A 19861-nucleotide genomic window follows, 5' to 3' on the forward strand; every position below is an offset into this window, starting at 1 on the left:
GCTAAAGTTGTATTTGGTACACACATTGTATGATATATAACATACACATGTAAACGGGTAACATCTCCAAATAGATAAATAGATAGATGTACTTTATTTTTTTGGGGGGGGTATCGATACTAGCACCAATAGGATTGATACCAAAAAAAAAGGATCCATCACGTTAGATGATGTACAGGGCACATGAACATTCTTCTTTGTGCATCTCTGCTGCTGGTGTGTGCATGCGTGTAGTGATCCTAATTCACAGCAGAGTTGTACGAGTTGTTGTTGCAGGGGGCTGCAGTCAACAGTATACACCATGAACAGGAGTGGGCTGAGCTCACAGCCCTGGGGGGCTCCGGTTGTTGAGCACTACAGTGGAGGAGGTCTGAATCTGTCTGTCTGTCTGTCTGTTTGTGAGGAAGTCTATTATCCATTTAATTCCCTTACATGATATGATATGATATATATGATAGTATATAAGCTGTTGTCAATTAAAAGTATTGATATGGCCCTGGTATTAGTTTGTATCGCATTGAAACCATTTTTCATACCATTTTGTGGTATCACCCACCCCTAGCGCTGGTTTTAAGCTCACCCTGAACACTTAAGTCACCAGACTCTTCACTTCTTTTCGTTATTTCCCTCCACTCTCTGTCCTTTCGCCTCCAGTCTCTGTACGTTTACGAAGCAGATTCATTAAGCCCGGGGTACATGCAGATTTTCAATCAAGATGAAACATTTTCATCTCATGAGGACATTGTGTCAACTGGACCCGTCTCAGGCAAATTCATGTCTAATCACATATTTCCATAGACTTTGTATGCAATCACCACCTCTAAAATTCGCTTCGCCTTATGTCTGAACACAGAGTAATGGTGTGAACAGATTTTTATTTGATTAAAGGTGTATTTACATGTCCATATGATTGTTGAAAGGCTTGTTGGAAGTCTGGAGGATGCTGTCGCCAACTCAGACTGCTGAAGCCCTATTTTAGTTTCAGTTGAACTTTAGATCATATTGTCATAAATGACTGTGGGTTTTGTCCCCCAGCTCAAGTAAGCACTTCACAGCCAGTATAAACAGCAGGAATTATTACAGTGACCAATAACTCTTTCTTTGTTCAATGTGAATGTTGTATAACTTCAAGATAGACTCAAATCCAACAATCCTTTAACTCTCTACTACATGTCACATTGTCTTTCTACAAAGTATTTTCTCTAAGAAGCTTTGTCCACACAGCATTTCTTCTAGCTGTGATGTAATTCAGTTTCTCTCCAGGGAGCAGTAATTGTTATGTTGCAGAATTAAGCTCTGTTAAGTAGCTTCAGCCCAACCATTGATTGCATGTGCACAAACACGTCCAGCTGTTCGCACTGTTGCTCACAAGCTGAGGACCTTCAGTACGGCTACCAGAGGGTCCGCTATCGACACCTGAAGGTCGTATGTGTGAAATCTGAAGCCTCTAAACTGCTGCAGCTAAAGCAAACCTGGCTGATGACCGAGTATCTGAGGCAGATGTGAGCCACGCAGTTAGAGCCCTCACACTCATACTTTCCGCTCCCTACTATCGACCATCAGACATGATTACAGCCCTTGCTCTATGATCCAGTGCCTGTCTGAGCCCACTCCTTTGATTTCTCATGATTCTCTCCTGCAGCCACAGTAATCAAACAAGACGCTCAACTCAGACAGAGACTTGACCCTGGCGCGACATTTGTTAAAGTCATACTGCAAATGGGAACAATTTGTCAAACATCTTCTATTTTATTCAGAGGGAATGAGGACGTTTCACCAGGAACTGCTTTCTCTCAGGTCATATTTTACTGCTGACTGGCGGTAAAGGCAGAGATTTATTCAGTCATTTATTCATCTATGGGGGCAATACAAACAGTACTTCAGATATCAAGAACAATAATAACCTTCCGTTAGTGATGGCTGTGACCAAACAGGCAGTCAGACCATTACCAGGATGTAAGAAAGTAAAGCAATTTAATGACATCAAAAAACACCAATTAACATTCTTAACATGCAATGGCTGAATTTTTACAAAACATTGCAAATTTTCTGAATATGGTGCTAAAGTTAATGCAGAACAACATAGTGGTTGTGGTTTGATTGGCAGTATATTGAAAGTAACAGAGTCAGGCTTGTTAAGACTGGTGTAACAGTGTGTGACTACAGTATATTGTCTGTCAGCAGGGTAGGAAGCCAGATTACAGTAATCTGATTACAAAAAGAGTCTAATCCATCACAGGAACTATACACTTTCTTCTTAAAGGGCACTCCACCAATTCACACATGAAAATAGTTACGTTTATTGATCATGGAGGGAACTACTCAGCGGACATATACCGCTCTGGAGTTTAAAAAAATAACCCTGATGATGTCATGGTGATGTCACCAGGGTTAGGATTTTTAGACTACAAATGAGTGCGTTACTGGGGGCGGGGACTTTGAAAGACTCTGGTTTTTACCTGATAGCATCTTTCTAATGAAAGAAAGATGAATTATGGGAAGTGTGGGATCTAGCACTGGAGTTTGATGTACACTAGGGACTGTTCTGATTTTGACCAACATTATTTAAGAAAAACAACAGATCACTGGAGTACCGCTTTGATGGAATCGTTTGATGTCTCGGGAAATGTTTGGATGAGTTAGCTTAGCCTAGCATAAAGACTGGAAATAGAGGGAAACGGCTAGTCTTTATGCTAAGATAAGTTAGCCGACTGCTAGCCGTAGCTTCATATTTACTCTCTGAACAAAAAGCCCAATGTGTAAAATTATTTCTTTAAAGACTTTGTGGCGACCTGCCTGCCACCAGCTATTGGCAGCAGTAGCATTGTAATATATTTTGTCTTTAAACTGGACAGAACTGTAATTATAGTTCTAACACAGTTTTAACGTGTCATGGATTACATTTTTGAAAGTCTTCCAGATCTTACAGCAGTGACGTGTAATGGGCTGTTACGGTAAGCACAGACTGAGGTTTGTGATTTATACTGTCCAATGGCTCTAAATGCTAAACAAGACATAATAACTAAATTATATTTTCTTCTAACATCACAGGGTGATTCATGACTCGAGAATCAGTGTTTGTGATATGTAAGGATATGCAAATGTCCTTGTTATTTTGTCAGGTATAAAACCACTGGAAAAAAATAAGTTAATAGGCAACCTTTATACACATCTTACATCATATTTAATGACTCCATTTCAAATATAAAAGGTCAGTAATATTCACTCCAATTGAAAAATATCAACTTGATATGCCCACTTATGTGTGGTCTGCTACAAGATGACATCGGAGGCAAAGCTGCATATAATGATGTGCAATGGAGAGTGAAACATTTGTACAAACAGTACTGCAGCTGAAGTAATGGAGATAAAAAAAAAAAATCCAAGCCCTCTAAATTTTTTGTGTAATAATAATTATAAAAAAAAGACAATTCGCACATACAATATACACTATATATACACAGTATTTAGTAATGGCCATTCTGTTGCAACTTGACAAAACAGAGCTTTATAAAATGAGAGTGGCAGTGTGCAGTTGGCAATGACACATTACATTTGACACAAAACTTGTGCTCGGTATGGATAATGTCTGTTTCCTCTTTCATTTGTTCCTCCCAGCAGGTTTAATGAAAACGGTGTCCGGGGGACGATGGATGGATGGCGGTTCTGCTCCTCATGCCGGGGTCTGAACGGTGGCTTTGATCTCAGCAGACACCCTCTTCTCCTTTCGCCCGGCGTATTCGCCGATAAAGGAGCCGTCCTCGTTGAACTGAACGTCCTCGTCGCCGTAGTCCACCAGGCTGTCCCCGCTGTCCCCTGCTTTGATCTCTCTGCTCAGCGAGTGCTGGCTGCCCTTCAGTGGCTTCTCGTCGTTGTCACTGCAAGAGGGGCACAGTGGATTTAGAATCACCTCATTTCACCCATGGCTTCACTCTATGGTTTATTGGAGAGGATGGGAAGGTGCAGGCTGGAGCTATCACTGCCTCTATGATGAGCCTCTGTGACTGACATTACCTCTGGCTGACCAATGGGAAATAATCACACAGGCGCACATGTTGAGACAATATTAATCACTACGCTGCGCATGCATCAATGCGTATGACAAAGCGACGACTGGATGAGAAATGAGATATTGAGGGGATATTAAACTGGTGCTGATTTTTGAGGCTGCACATGCTGTGGTCCGGTGACGCATTTTAACTGCCGGACCACTAAACATAACGCGCTTTTATGTGATTAGTTTCATAAGTAACTTTCTGGATCCTGACCCTGGAGCCACTTGCACCACCTGTCGGTAAAGTCAAACCCAGCCTTGTTATATCATAAGTATTTGCTAAGTGGAGATCGCTCAGTTAAAATGTGTCACAGTGCACAAATGAGTTCTTAGCTGTAACTAAATATTTCAGTGTCAGGTGTAGGTAAGGTATTATACCACAAATTATAAAACGATATGCCAATAATGTTGGCTGACCCAGTCTACATGAGTACTGTTATGGACTGGATGACATATCAAGAGTTTGTGTTACGTTACAGTGTCACAGTGTTCAGAGATGTTAGTTTATTTAGAGAGTTTAGGATAAAAAGGGTCTTAAAAAGCATTCATACTTTCATTTAAAAAGGATGGTCACTTAAAGCATAAAGCATTACTTGAATGAACTCACTGAGTTAGATGGGTTAGATGGGGATGGATACAACTTGCATTTCTGTACATTAAATAGAGAATTGAATAATGTGTGGACAGATTTGTAAGCCTTCACCACCCATGCTGCTGAAGTTTTTGGGCCAAAATGGCTCTTTTGAAAGAAAAGGTTGCTAAAACAACTGTAAACAGAGGGAAACAACTAGCCGGCTAACAAAATCCACCTACCAGCACCTCTACATTAACATACATTATATGTAGCTTTTTAAAAACAAGCTTTATAAAGTCTCATGGTCACCGTACAGTTGCCAGGCAACCAGTAAAGACCCGGCCAAGACATAGTTTCTGCCAGTCTTTGTGCTAAGCTAAGCTAACTGGCTGCTGGAGGTAGCTTCATATTTTCCGTGCAGACATGAGAGTGGTCTAGATCGTCTCATCTAACTCTCAGCAAGAACGTGAATAAGTGTATTTCCCCAAATGTTGAACTATTCCTTTAAGTTTACTATATCATTTGTTCCCCTAAAAATATTATTTTTGCAAGTTATGTTCCAATCTAAAGAAACTTCTTGTTGTACTATGTTGCTGTTGATGTTTTTTTTTTTATTACAGATGTGTCCCAGCAGGAGGTCTGCACATTACTGAAGTCTTTACAATCTGAGACACAACCGAACATCAGCAAAGCACTCGTTTGAAACTAACTAGTAGTTATAAAACACACAAACTTCATGATATATTTATTAATAGCTGGGGCAACCTGCACCTGGAATCAACGGGACAAAGTACACTGAGGCACTTTTGACTTCATCACATCAGGATTTGTTGTGCTGTGCAGATCCCACTGATTGGAGAATTACACTCATACTGCGGTAGATTGTTATGAATTGGACCACTAAAGGATTAATGAAACGTGCCCAGATATTACTACCCTGGAGATGAGCTGCTTTACACTGATTGGTTTCAGCCTCCTGCTGTGTGCTGGGCAGCCTGCATTTAGCTCCATCCGGACAGAAAATGGCAACATCCGAACGACCCTGTGGCTCCCTTTATGATGCAATGTCTATCACAAACACCACCAACACTGTATCTAAGCTCACAGTGTCCTATAAAGGGATGCTACCACTCCTACAACACTGAGGTGTAAACAGCTGAGGGATGCTACTGCTGTTTATCACATACTTTCCGGTTACTCAGTCCGTCAAACGTGTTGAACAGAAGAAGTGTAATGCTCCACTTGAACCTCGTGCATGTGGGGTTGTCTTTTCAGCGAGAGGAGAAATGCAGAGAAAATTACTGAGAGAAGAGGATGGAAAACGACCGCTAGCAGAAGAGAAAATCATACACTGTTGCACGTGACTTGCAGTGAGGTGGTGAAATAGTGCTCCGAGGGTTAGGCTTACCTGTATTCACAAAATGTGTCGTCATTCATGCCCTGGGATTCCACGTCTGGGTGAAGGTCCTCTTTTTCTTTTACTGCTCACAAAATGAAGAGAAGATATCAGTGATTTCCACAAGAGACGGCTGCCAATGAAGATCACTGTGTCCCCTGACTGTTACGTTGTTTGAATAAGTCTGAGTCTCAGTCCCTGATTCCCTGCACTTATTCAATGAATGAAAGATCATGCAAGCCTTAGAAAAGATTGCAACGTGTCAAATAAATGTTTCAAATAGGTTTGAATACATTTGGATATCATGTTTCCAAATCTATTCTAATTCACTTCTAAAATTCAAGCTTTATCTTCTATAAAACATTATATCTACATGTTCTTTTTTAAAATAAATGCAGAGCAAAAACACAATGCAAATGAAATGTATAGTTCTATATGTGATGTAACAGAAAAGAAACACACGGCTCGGGCAAATGAAAGAAAAGGTTGCTGCAGCTACGGGTGATAATGAGAACTTAATAAGAAAACAAAGGACAGAGCTGCGTCTCGCTCTTTTTTCTGCTGACGAGTGAAGCGATCGCTGCCCAGATGACAACCTGATGGCCATTAGCTGTGAATAATAAAGCCGATAAGGACTCTCGTGTCCCCAATAGGAGGAATAACATTGAGATACCACAGAGCTTATGTCATCATTCCCTGAGCAGCCACCCCGTGTGCAGCATTTGCATTTTGTCTCGCTGTGGGCTGCACTTTGTTTAGATTGTAGCTGGAAAAAGCTGCATGTCTAAATGATGCAAAATTCAAAGGCCGGACATACAGTAGAAATGCTCATTTTCCTATCAATACACAAGCCTTTTTTATGTATAAATTTGCATTAAAATAATTCTGTGCCCCGAAATAAACAAAACTTATCAGCTTACGTATTCCTTTAATAGCTTCGAGAATGATTTATAATTTCTTTCATAGCAACAAACGGTGAAGTGGAAACATAATGATCCTCAAAGCAGCAATTAGTATTCAAGCAAGCAAGGTGATGTGTGTGTGCTTATAAGTGAGCACCTACCAGAATACTTCCCTCCTTTATTTCTGTTGACAAAGCAGGCGATCAACACAATGAGTGTGAGGAGAGCGATGGCACACATCAGGCCGATAAACCAGCCCTGGGTGGATATTCCTCCGTGGATGCTGGCCAGACCTGAGGAGAACAAAACCCGGTGACTTTGACACGCCTTGGCCTTTTCATCGGGACACTTGATTGAATGTTTACGATCGACAAAGCCTATCTGATGCAAAGGCAGGAGGTGGCAGGGCGCGCCGCTGATGGAAACGGTCCAATATTAATATTAAACAGCTAATCCTGCTTGTCTAATTAATCAAGTAAGGAACGCTGTACAAATGTAATTCCTCTCAGCCAGTCCGCGCGGCTAAATTAAATCCTAGTGACACCGCGAAGGACCACACACCGCGGCTTGAGTCACCGCTCAAGGACGCACTGGGTGCAGTCTGTTCAATGAGAGGTCAATTAGTTTTGCCTGGCTTTACTTTGTTTTCTTTTAGTTTCAGTTTGAGCTGTTTTGGTTTGCCTCCTCACCTGTTGACCCGGTCGAGATAACATCTTCAAATATACTAGAATTATCAACCCGGCTGTTTATAAGGCGCACAGTGTACTCTGCCCCAGGTTCCAGCCCGTCAATGATGTGGAAATTCTTAGAGGTGTTTAAGGCCTCTGATATCTTCCAGAGACCCTCACCTGTGCAGAGGGTGAATGATCAGGATGGGTTAGTTCTCATGGGAATGATATTGAATGTAGTGAAGATATGAATGAAAAGACATGAAGGAACATTTCAGACACAGCACATCTAAAGTTTCACCTACACAGTCTACTTCAGATCACTCTACCAACGTCCAGAAACGAACAGAGGAAAAAATATGAGCTTACGGTTGTTCATATATGCAATATAAAACTCCCTGTGCTCTCCTCCAGAAATCCAGCTGATATTTGCAAAGCTGTCACTAACAGCTGAGTGAACATTCAACAAGGCCGGGACTGACGGAGAAATGAGAGAAGATGAGAAAGGAGAGAAAGTGGCAAAGAGGGGTTAGTAAAGGACAAAGCAGATCAAAGCCATCGTGGAGGGGTTAGGAGTGTTGTTATTACGTGATGAAGGATGCTGCTCTTCACCTTCTGTGAAAGAGAACACTAACACTAACACTAGTGTAAGGAGGCATCAATTACGTCCGACAGAGGGGGACGTCGGGTGAATCCCTCAACAATAAAAATGACAAGAGTAATGTGGATATGGAAATGGGATCGCAGGTGGAGCCTGCGAAGCTAAATGGAGATCGGCAGCGATCTTAAAGGGAGATTTGTCATCAAAACTATGTGATGATTCCTGAATGTTTTATATAGTTCATGTTTTACATTATTGTCATATCACAGAGAGATATTCTACACGCCCACACTGGTCGATACTAGTTATACTCAAGGCCATAACCACAATTTTAGAAATACAGTACTGAGGTCAAATGACCCCTACTGAAAGGTCAGAATTCAGATTGCCTCTTTTTTTCCTAATTTTATTCATTAAATTCACTGTTATATTATATTTAATGTAATAATTCTGGAGAAATACCAAATCCTTCTGTTTAATATTAGTTTCCAAGTAATAGTCACTTTACAAGATGTTTATACTAATGATTATTTTCATTATGTATTAATCAATTGATTATTCAATGATTCATCATTTAGTCAGTGAAAAAATTAAATGAATATTTTTTTATTTTATTACAGAACACATTAATTAAACATTCCTAGAAAGTTTGCCAAGAGGCTGTTTTTCAGTGGACAGATGATACGAAGTCAACCTGCAACCATCTTCACTGACTCACTGGTCTCAGTGGGTACTGTTGAGTCCCTGTAATCTATGTTATAAGGAGTTCGGTCTAGACCTGCTCTATTTGAAAAGTGTCCTGAGATAACTTCTGTTATAAATTGGTGCTATACAAATAAAATTGAATTGAATTGAATTAAAATGCTAGCTACAGCCCTGATTATACTCTCTTTCTTTGATCTATCCAATTATTAGTGGGCTTTAATAATCATTATTTCATGTTATTAGCTTTGAAAGCAAGAGCATATTTCACTTGCAATAAGCTTCATCTACCTCCGACATATGTAATGTAGCCTTTTGAAACCCAACTGGGAAAATCTAATAATGTAGTGAATGATGTGCATCATTAGTATGGGGAAAGTATGCCTTGACAGCAGCTGTCTAAGCTAGTCAACAGAGCACAATCCACTTCATTTCCCCATGGCAAACATGCAAATCTTCTGCTGTGTCTCCAGCTCAGGTGCATTATTTGCTCAGGTTGATAATTCAGCACACACGGACACCTGCGTCTGTGCTGCCCATCCCAACCACTGCAAATGACACTCTCTGACTAATGTTGATGGATTAGTCTGCAACTACGGTAATTCCAATCATTGGAACTGCACGATGACTTCGACTGACATAGGCCCCTGAACTAAAAATATCCCAAGGCTGGCTGCCGTGTTTTGTCACTGCCGCGCCTCAGCTTGCTATTAAATGCTGCAGAAAGCAGCTGCTCCCCCAGCAGGGAGCTGATGCCCTGCAAGATGCTGCTTCAAAGTCAGCAGGCTTTTTTTCTTTTTATAAGGAGAGGCCAGAAAATATTCTGATATGGGAGCTTTCAACAGCTTCCACTTATCCACTTATCCCAGTGTCCTGTAAATATCACCCTCCCAGTATGAGCTCATACCTCCCCGGCACAGCCCAGGAGGACTTTCCACCTCACTATATTCTCTCAACTCGCATTCTGCCCCGGACAACCTCTTGTCTTGCCGTGTTGGTGTTTACCCTGTTGAAGATTACATGGAAATGTCAGGTGACTGTTGGGTCAATACACTGATGTGCACAGGGGGGGCTGGGGCCCAACAAATCAATCACTGACAATTAGACATATTTGTCCCCTTCAAGTGACTGCACTCTACAGCTACACTGTCGGCTCGGGATATAGATCTAGTATCCTAGATTTCCCTAGTGGTACAGCAGAGAAATTACAACCGGCTTTTTCATCAGTATGCACTTGTCAAACAATAAAATTGAGCTGTTAACCTAAAATTTCAACCCTTGTTTCCACTGGAAACAACATCAACTATAAAAACAACACATGAAACAGCTAATTAGCCCACATAATATTTAGTGTTTTTGTTTTTCAATGTACTTTAAGAGAAAAGCCAACCAAATGAGTCCAGGGAGGTCATCATGTCACCTAGCAACTGCAAAATGTTCAGATAAAACATGTATTTGGTTTCATATTTTTCCATATTTATGATTTCACTGTTTTTTTTGTTGTGTCACAATGTGCTGCAGCTCTACCTATGGTGGAACGAGTGGGTTTGGTCACTGGGGACTTTGGAGTGCTTGGAGGTGAGGGGGAAGCTGACTTGCCTGAAAAGAAAGACAGACCTTGTGGTTACAATTTGGATTAGAGCTTGGGGCACTGCATTCTACTGTTAGCACACATGCTATTTCCTGCTAAACTCTAAAGTTAGTAGCTAATCACAAAGGCTACATGTGAAATGCTGTTTAACTGACTTGATCATGAACCTTTTAAAAGTGAATTCATGTTCTTTTTTGCATCGTTAAAAGGAAGAAGGACGGATGTCTGGCGTGTCTGATGCTCTTCCTGGGTTTTGCTCTTAAAGCATCATTTATTTCCTCAGCTTGAGTTAGACAAGTTGCATTAAGTGTGCTGTTGCTAGGATAAAAGTCAATATTCGTTTACAGTCACTAATGAGCCAAGATTAATATGAATTTATAATTAGCTTACTCATTATCATTCGAGAGGAAGCCACAAACTTTATCTAAGAAGAAGTTGACATTTTTCTAATGAAAGGAGGCATCAGAGTGCTCTCTGCTGATGGCAAGGGCAAACAGCAGACAAGGTCAATTATCTGCAGAGGAACTGAGTGTTTGGCGCTTTGTTAATTCTGTACAGACAAAATAAAATGTGTAAAACTGTTTGACACTCAAAACCTGAATGATTTATTCAGGCCTGTAGCATCCACACCTGTCGACATTGCTAAATCTAAAGCATGCACGTGCTAGCTAAAATAATAATCATGACTGTTTAACATGTCATACCAACATACAGCGTATTTAAAAGTGTATAATTCCAGAATGAAGTATGTTATCAGCTGTATTTGGGACTGTATGTGTAGGTATGACATGCCACAGTTTCTGCATGAACACAGATCTACATACTGAGGCCAACAGTGGAAGCCAAAGTGGAAGCTGCGGGGTGGAAAAAAGAACAGAAAGAAAGAAAAAGACAGAAGGGACAAGCAATGCATTGCTAAGCAGACGTTTACACATTCACACACATTAACAGTACACACTGTATGATCAAAGGTAATGCTCAAAGCAATGCACTTTTTTAGTGGTTGAAGAGGAAGCTGGCAGAGGGCAATTAACAAAAACAACACGGACATACACACACAGTTATAGTACAGCTGCCACAAATAACTTTCATGCTCAAATCTTAAGTCCCCCCCCACACACACACACACGTGTAATAGCTCCACAAAATTGCAATTCAATACATAAAAAATGAGACCTTCTTCCTGTAATCACTTTTGCTGGCTTTTCAGCATGCAAATAAACAAACCCAAAGAGCCAATTAAGTTTCTTTCTGTGATTGTAAGGATTCTTCCAGTAAACACTAAGTAATCGCTCGCATATTCAACACCTGCAGTGTGTTTCAACAGTATATTGAGCTTTTTGTTTTTGCATAACAACTTGAATTACATACTAAATTTCTTTGGGTTGCATTCGTATTAAAAGCGCCACCCAGTTATTTATGCTGACAGTATCTGTTGCTGCAGTTCATTTTTACTGACACTCGGGTGAATCCAAGCGCTGTTTCTTGTTTCATTTCCCATCCAATCATTCATACCACTGCCCGCAATCTCACAGAAGCTTGACTTGAGCTTGAGCTCAACTATGGCGTGCAGTCCTCCACAAATGATATGTAATTGAAAAGAAAAGATTACATGCTACAAGCCGGCTCATTATGATTACTTACCCACCAACTCTTTCATGATTACACAATTTCAGTATCAAAACCTTCAGTTTCCCTCCTGCTCAAAGCAATTTTCTTTCTTAGCTGATTGTTTCATAGCTCACTTTCTCTGTCCAATCAATAAGCACTTGCTCTCTCATGACAGTGACAAATGAAAACCTTCACTACACCCATATAAAATTGTTTATCCACAAAAATTACTTACATGGAGATATGAAAAGCTTGGCTGCACAGGCATACATCATATTCCACTAGTTCAAAGCCATTTTGAAACAGTCAAATGGCTTCGTCACCTACTTGACTTCAATTCTGCCCAGCCAATTCTGCACCTTATAGTTAGTCCGTGTTCTCGTTGTCTCCACCAGGAAGCAACACGCTCACCCACCCACACATACAACGCTTAGTCAATTGCTTTCTGGACCCTCTATCACTCACTTGTTTCCAGGGTAGTGGTGCACTCCTCGCTGACAACGAGCCCGCAGCCCACCGTGGTGCAGGAGCGCAGGTACAACTTGTATTTGCTCACAGGCTCCAAGTCACGCAGGGTCCACTTGGTGGTGTCGGGGTTGCTGATGTCTACTGTCTGCAGGGGGCCCACTTCCTCGGTGTCATTGACTAGACATAAAAGTTGCCAAAAAAAGGTTAATGCTTAAGATTACAGTTCACAAAAAACAGAATACTGGGAATAAGTTGGTAACACATCAGCATTTAGTAGGGACCTAGAGATTACTCTGTACACTAGCTCATACCCTTGAAACAATGAGGAACTCCCACCTCGCCTACTACTAAACCCTGTCTCATACCCTGTAACTTGATTGTAATTACAGTGAACATGTGGTGTACAAGTGCCTGCTGTAGTTTACAGTCCACATAACTGGTACTTAGACTGTAATAAGAGCGCTTTCTCCCAATTTTTCTTTGTCAAGTGGTAACTGCCATTAGCATTGCTGGAATTACTCATGCATGCTTTTAGATAAGTTCATAAAAACAGAGAAAATCCGAAAGGTTGTAAATAATTCTTTCCTAGTGACTGAGTGATTCCCATACACACTGACGGACGAATTTTACAAAAGGACAGAGCGGCTTTTGTGGCCAAATAAGACAAAATAATATTTTCTCAAAGCACCTCCAAAGGGTGAAATGCACCTCTGACTGCAATGCCAGCACGTTTAAATTAGTTCAAATAAGTTTGCCACAAAATTGTCCCCTTTCTATGCAAATGAGCCTCACTCAGTTACAGTGAAAATGATTAGCGTCTTCTGAGAGCAGGTGGTAACTGAAGCGCATTTATAAACGCTTTCAGGCCCAAACATTACAGTGATATTGCAGCAGTGATTGTAGCCAGGCAAGGCCATAGCACATCACATCATATGCGCAGAGATGGTTCAGATAGTACAATACCTAATATTCACCATGAGGGAATGAAACTGCAAAACAACATAAAACCCACTGCTGTGAGAAACGGAGACGACGGTTACGCACTGTAACATTCCAGCAGAGAGCAGAGTAGAACAGAAAAAAGCTCTCCATGTGCCCAGAGGCATGAGCAAGAGTGCACACCCCAAATAACAGTCACTGCATGAAACTAGAGACATTCTGCAGACAGCACCAAATGGAAGAGTAGCAGGAGTTAATATAAAGTAGATACAGTTCAAAAGTATCGTTCTTCGAACTGCATATATAAAATGTTTTGACTCAAAGCGTTTAACCCTATCACGTGACATGCTACACCTTAAGAACAAATATTACTGGGACCACTACAGAAAACTGCAGATGGACATTTAAAAGATGCAAAACTTTTGCAAAAACCTTAATGGGTGCGTTTGCTCTGTAATATCGTCAGCGCAATATCTTTTTTTAGAGATGGACCTAGGGACCGGGCAGATATCTGTTGCAAGATGCACAATTCATGGTGCTTTCACCGACCGCGATCCATTCTTTGGGAATTCGCCCCTGAAATGTTTAACTTTCAGCTTGCACTCTGTTCTGTAGCAAAAGACTCTACAACCACTGGCATTTCAAAATACTTCCAACTGACAATCACAAGACATTTCAGCAATGCCAAAGAAGGCAAATGTCGCTGATCAGTTTGGCCTCCGCACTTGCTATTTTGGCTTTAGCAAAAGACATGCTGTCATTTGCTTGTTTGGCTTAATACCCCCTTCAAAATGTTATTTGCATTTAACAAACAAGTGGATTGTGTCCTGCACATTCACAACAACTAGAATGTATTGGTGTTGTCTCTGTCTACTTTGTGATGGGATATCATTTTTCACTACGTAAAGCAGGCCCAGTAGGTAGGGAGGTGGCATTTATGTTCTTTGTAATAAAAACAAACACAGCAGGTGTTGAAGTGACCTTTGCTTTGAAAGAGTTGCCACGTCTCTCTGGTAGGAGGCAACAGAAACAATGACAAGAATGTATTGGTCTGCTCCTGTTTTTGCCGGGACACCGCCCACTGTTATCAGACATCACGATTTTTTTGTTGGTTTTGTTTTGTCTCTAGGGACAGAAATGGTCCATTTTTGGTAAATTATGCAATCCAGGCTGCTACAGGGAAGAGGCCACAAGTGTCACGTTTCTACCCCATGGATGGATACTTTGTCACTTATCCGGAAACACTCAGGCCTGACAACTGGTGCACATGATCTTATAGAGTGAACTGGCTGAAGGGTGCAGACTTTGGCACTTCCACTGACTTCAGACAACAATATCTCCAAATATTCTTCAGCCCTGCTGAGCCAAATATCAGACCAAGACTTGCAGACACTGAAATCTGAGAATGACTCAGTTAGCATGACTTCAGCTCAAAAGGGAAGGAAAAACAGACTGAACTGAAGGTCATTTATAACTCCTGCTTGTGTAGATATTTCAGATCAATGCAGTGCAAACTTTGCTTAGTCCACTCTTGCCCTTACAGTAAGCCAAATATCAAATGGTCTTAAGCGTTAAGAAAAAAATGTGCAGAGAAGATTTGCAGCGTAAATAAAAACTATAGCTACTACTCTTGCCACAGCAAAACATAATACTATATGCATTGTAGGTATATGATAACTGCTTTCAATAAATAAGGAAAAAAAAAATGAAATGTCAGAATGGATGTTATGTGAGCCCTTCACCTCTGTCACACACTTATCTATGTCTTGTCAAGTGGTCTCACTAGCTTCCTGAAAGGCAGGCTAATAGGTGTTTAGTCTGTAGTGGCCTACAGTGCCCTGGGCTTTAGAGTGGGTTAGCAGCTCTTTAAGTTAGTCTGACCATGCCACCCACTCAGTGGTGAGGGGAGCTTGAGGATACATTCAGCCTTTACATTCAGGAATTTATTTAGAGAAGAATACTAGCAAAAACTTTCTGTATGAGGTCAGTGAACAGCCGTTATTATCAGTGTAGTGGAAGACGAAAAGCTTCTATCATTTCCACATCTACTGGACACATCCCTCTGCTTCTATCAGCAGGCTAGTATACTGATAAACTAACTCATCTTCTGTGTTGACAATTTGATACAATGATCCGGTTTCACAAAGACAATGTGCCATTTCAATACGTAAAGCAGGCCCAGACTGTTTCAACACGCTGGTTTTCCTGCATGTGTTTTAAATGTTGTTACAACAAGGCCTTCTTGTGAAACCTGTGAGATGTGAAGGCTGCTGTGAAGATGGGCGTAGCCCAAAAACAGCTGCGCTGCAGTTTGAAATTTCACTTGTGTGTCACTGATGATCCACTGACAGCTGGCTACATTATCCTCAACATTTCGCACATGACTTCCTTCAAGGGGACTTAAAAAAAAAGTCACACTTCAAAGAGTCCATCAGCTTTATTGCTGTGGCACAATGAAAACGTCCTCTCCTGAAATACTGTATGACACTTGGCCCTCTTGTGCAGCCGCCAAATCAAACTCAATTAGCCGGGAAATGCGGCACTACGATGATGTTGGAAGTTAGTCATTAGCTTGGTTATGACTTTTGTTTAAGGACAGCAGAAGTGTGTGCACGCATGGGATGTGTTCGGTGATGGTATCTCCCCGGGGACTGTGAGCTATGTTGAAGATGTCCCCTGCGGACAGGACTGGGTCAGTAAAAGTGGACCTTAACAGACTGTGACACTGTGGCCCTGGTCAGCACTAGCCAAGGCATGATCGTGACACGCAGGCCGGCAGACATCACCCTGACATGTTTCCTATACACACACTCTGATCTCACAGTGACCCAGACCCTATTAGAGCAACACAATGATTTTCCTCTCTTTGCTGAGGATCACGGGTTAGACAATCACCACCAAGTCAAAGATCCTCCTCCTTTCTTTTAGCAATACACTCCTGTCTGTATCAACACAATGGAATATAATATGGAGGTAGAGGTTGTGCGTTTAAAACAGTGAAGCTGTTCAGGTCTCTGATATGCAGTCACTGTTTCCAAATTGAAATACATGGCCTGTGTGTTTTTATATACACTCAATTTCTTTTTTCTTAAGAGGGTTCAAGCTGAAGAGGAACAGAGGAGTGTAAACACCATTAAACACGGGAAGAAACAATATATCCTCCTGGCAACAGAAAGGGCATAGTTGTTATATTTGAGTTAGTTAAGTCTAAGGATGAGGTGTAGGAATACGTACTGAGCTGATACTCCAGGAGGTACCCGGTGAGAATCCCATTAGGCTCCAATGGCGGTGCCCAGACCAAAGAGACAGTGTGCTTCTGTACATCTGTGACCCTGAAAACAGGATTTTTCTCCGGGACTGTGGGGGCAAAGAAGGTAATACACACAGTGAGCAGTCGAATTTTGCAACCCACTTTCTTTGGCTATTATTAGATTTTCCCTTCAGTAGTTGTGAATCAATACACTCCATGCTGTTTTTCCACAATCCTACCTCCCTCTGGGGTTTTGAAGTTGACGGGATGGCTGCCCGGGCCGTTGCCCCGCCCGTTGAAGGTCATGACGATAAGGCTGTACTCAGAGAAGGGCGTTAGTCCCGGTACGGCAGCATGGTTCCTGTCCCCCGGGATCGTTAGAGTGTGTTTGTCTCCGTGGCTTTTCTTTGAGTCCACCAGACTGCGCAGACGCCACCAGTTTATCTGCATAGTGAAAGAGACGCACAAACTTTGTATATCATAAATATGTATATGTGTGAGAGGACGCTGGATGAGTTATTGGGGTATTTTTCTCGGGGTCTGTGCCCTGAGCTGGCCAAATAAAGGAGACAGAGCGGGGTGAGAGAAGCAAACGTTTAGAGCAAGGTCAGGGCCATTCCTTTTAAGCTGTGTCTAAAAGCAAAGCTCTGTTTTTTGAGGTATTACCCTGTAGCCTCCCAGATGTCCATGTAACTTGTCCTTGTGTACACGCGTCCAGCTAACCTTGACCACTGAGCTGTTCATCACCTCCACAGCTACATCATCAGGTGCAGCAGAGGGAACTGCAAAGGCAAACACATTAGAATTTACAGTATGATGAAAGTGAGTCATGGAAAAACAAGAGCATTGAGTAAAGACTTGCAGATAAACCAGTTTGAGTTATACAGAAAAGACCTCAAATCCTTTCATACTAATACAACATCATAAATGTACAAAAGACAAGAAATACCAAAAATACTATTGTACTACCTCTATTTAGTGATGATCTATTCACAGGAACACCTATTAGGGACGGATATCACCTGACTCTACCCACAGTCACAAAAGCTAACATAAATGACAAAACCACCGAGCTAAAGGGTGTAAATACTGCATTTAGTAACACCATATTTGAGTGAGGACACAAGAGGAAGAGTCATGACCTGAGGTGACTTCCTGGGGGCAAGTCCAGAAGAAAGCTAAACACAGGAAATACAGTAAACTTCTGTACAGATTGTTTTACTCTTTTACTGTAACTTCTACAGTACACAACCTTGAAACTGAAAAGTCTAAGTCAAACTCCAAGGCTAAAATATTTCAACAAGATCAGAAAGCTTATAAATAAATCATTTCACAAAATCCACCTGAATACTGAGCTGAAAATATCAGAGTTAAGCAGAAAGGGGAAAAAGAAAGATTTTAATTAAACCACATCTTTCTCCATAAAATCACATATCCTTAAGATACAGTGGCAGCGAGAGGTGAGTGGAAAGTTTGTGAACCTCAATACGCAGGGACAATACGAGTTCAAGCCAGTAAACTCCAGACACATAATCAATTTGATCCACCAGGAGTATTATCTGCAATGTCTTTTCAACAAAAATAGCAACAAGAAAACAGATGCAAATATTCAAAAGTCTGGCTTTTTCTAGATGGTGCTCTCGCTCTTACTGAAACAGAAACACTTCCTGTTTATTTAATTCGATTTTTGACCAGAGAATGTATGGCTAGACTTGCAGCTGCTTAATGCTCCACTATGTCCACCAGCTCGCCGCTAAGTTTGCCTGCCGTTCGCCTGCCGTTCGCTCCCTAGAGCTACGGGGAAGTTGGGTGATACTTCCTTGCTGTTTCGTCATCCCTTTCACATTACTCATAGACCTTTTATCAAACATATTCGCAACAAAGATCACTACTCACAGTCCTCTCCTGAGTAGCCAGTCACTATCTTGGGGTCGGGGCCCCAGCCCTGATTGTTCTTTGCTTGGATCTTGATCTCGTAGGGCACAAAGGTGGGAGTGTTCTTCACCACAAACGAGTGTCTCTTCACCATGTGTTCCTGCCAGTCCTCCTCCAAGTCCTGTCTCCTGTAACTCACCTTATACTCCAGACCGGGACCATTGTGCTCAATGGGTAACAAGGGCTAAATAATGGAAGGATAAGAAGGCAAAAGAAGGAAGAACAATGGTGTGAATAGTTTCATAGAGACATTCACAGTTGCATAAGACACTTCTTGTATTTCACCGCTCAATGTCACTGCCTCTGTGGGATTAAAATGACAAGCTAGCCCAGTGAACTGTGCTTGGAACACTGGCAGTGTTTTATCCCCCTATCTAATAAAACAATGGAACAATTGACCTGGTCTAGCAGCATGGCTCTGCTTTGATATAGGGCTTGCAAGACATCATAGATGAAAAGATTTATCTCCACATGGAAGTTGGACCGTGAGAAATAGAACAAGATACCATTATCCACGAAAGCAAATCATTAACAGTGGAAGAGCTCATGAATCCAGGATTCAAGGCCTACGTTACCATGACAGGGCAACCAGATAATAAGTGAAGGAGAGATTTATCTTCCTACAATAAAGCTGAATATATTACTGTACATTTTAAAAGAAAAATGTCCTTTTCATAGCTCTTTTCTTTTTCTAATCAAAGGAGCAGCTTTCAATGGAAACCCATTCACGGTGATCCCAGGAAATGGTGTTTCTAAAGATCTGAACCACCTAATGAAATATCAAAAGTGGACCATTCTTATTTTCTACTGGTAATTGCCTATGAAACATTAAAACTTCATCCATGCTCTCTTGGAAAAATTCTTTGCGTTCCAAAAACGATAGCAGATGTGAATAGTTAACTATGTAAGGTAGCCGGCATTACAGGATTTTGCAGTAAGGGAATAATAAAAGAACAAACTCCATTTCTTACCTCCCAGTTGATATCCATTTCATGTGCCAAATGACCTTCGATTTTGATATTTTCAGGGTTCTTGTCAGGAGCTGTGGAAAAGAAGGAATATAGATTTTGTCGGCATTGTTAGTGAAAGAAATCTCTGCTGAATAGGCACACACGAGAACAGATTTTCAACAAAAATGGAATCAATTATGTAGCAGGTCTGAGTGTGTTA

The 19861-nt window shown here is 41.3% G+C and overlaps 1 protein-coding gene across 11 annotated transcripts in view; it reads right to left on the reverse strand.

The window, feature by feature from the left end:
* Positions 1 to 1957: 1957 nt before the first annotated feature.
* The window catches only part of chl1b (cell adhesion molecule L1-like b), a 62668-nt gene continuing 44764 nt past the window's right edge, over positions 1958 to 19861 (reverse strand). For 6 of the 11 annotated variants that reach the window (XM_051415474.1, XM_051415476.1, XM_051415470.1 and 3 more), the window contains 13 exons: positions 19663 to 19733; positions 18653 to 18875; positions 17423 to 17538; positions 16996 to 17200; positions 16741 to 16863; positions 12565 to 12744; positions 11313 to 11342; positions 10425 to 10496; positions 7964 to 8071; positions 7616 to 7774; positions 7088 to 7219; positions 6037 to 6109; positions 1958 to 3878 (listed from right to left, as the gene is read on the reverse strand). In XM_051415474.1, the coding sequence (XP_051271434.1) occupies positions 3674 to 3878; positions 6037 to 6109; positions 7088 to 7219; positions 7616 to 7774; positions 7964 to 8071; positions 10425 to 10496; positions 11313 to 11342; positions 12565 to 12744; positions 16741 to 16863; positions 16996 to 17200; positions 17423 to 17538; positions 18653 to 18875; positions 19663 to 19733 (1697 nt within the window). In that variant the 3' untranslated portion in view covers positions 1958 to 3673. Of the gene's footprint in view, positions 3879 to 5815; positions 5896 to 6036; positions 6110 to 7087; positions 7220 to 7615; positions 7775 to 7963; positions 8072 to 10424; positions 10497 to 11312; positions 11343 to 12564; positions 12745 to 16740; positions 16864 to 16995; positions 17201 to 17422; positions 17539 to 18652; positions 18876 to 19662; positions 19734 to 19861 lie in introns of all 11 variants that reach the window. The other 5 variants (XM_051415478.1, XM_051415477.1, XM_051415479.1 and 2 more) reach the window with 5 other exon arrangements.

The sequence above is a fragment of the Dicentrarchus labrax genome, unplaced genomic scaffold (genome assembly GCF_905237075.1).
Source record: "Dicentrarchus labrax unplaced genomic scaffold, dlabrax2021, whole genome shotgun sequence".
NCBI lineage: Eukaryota > Metazoa > Chordata > Actinopteri > Moronidae > Dicentrarchus > Dicentrarchus labrax.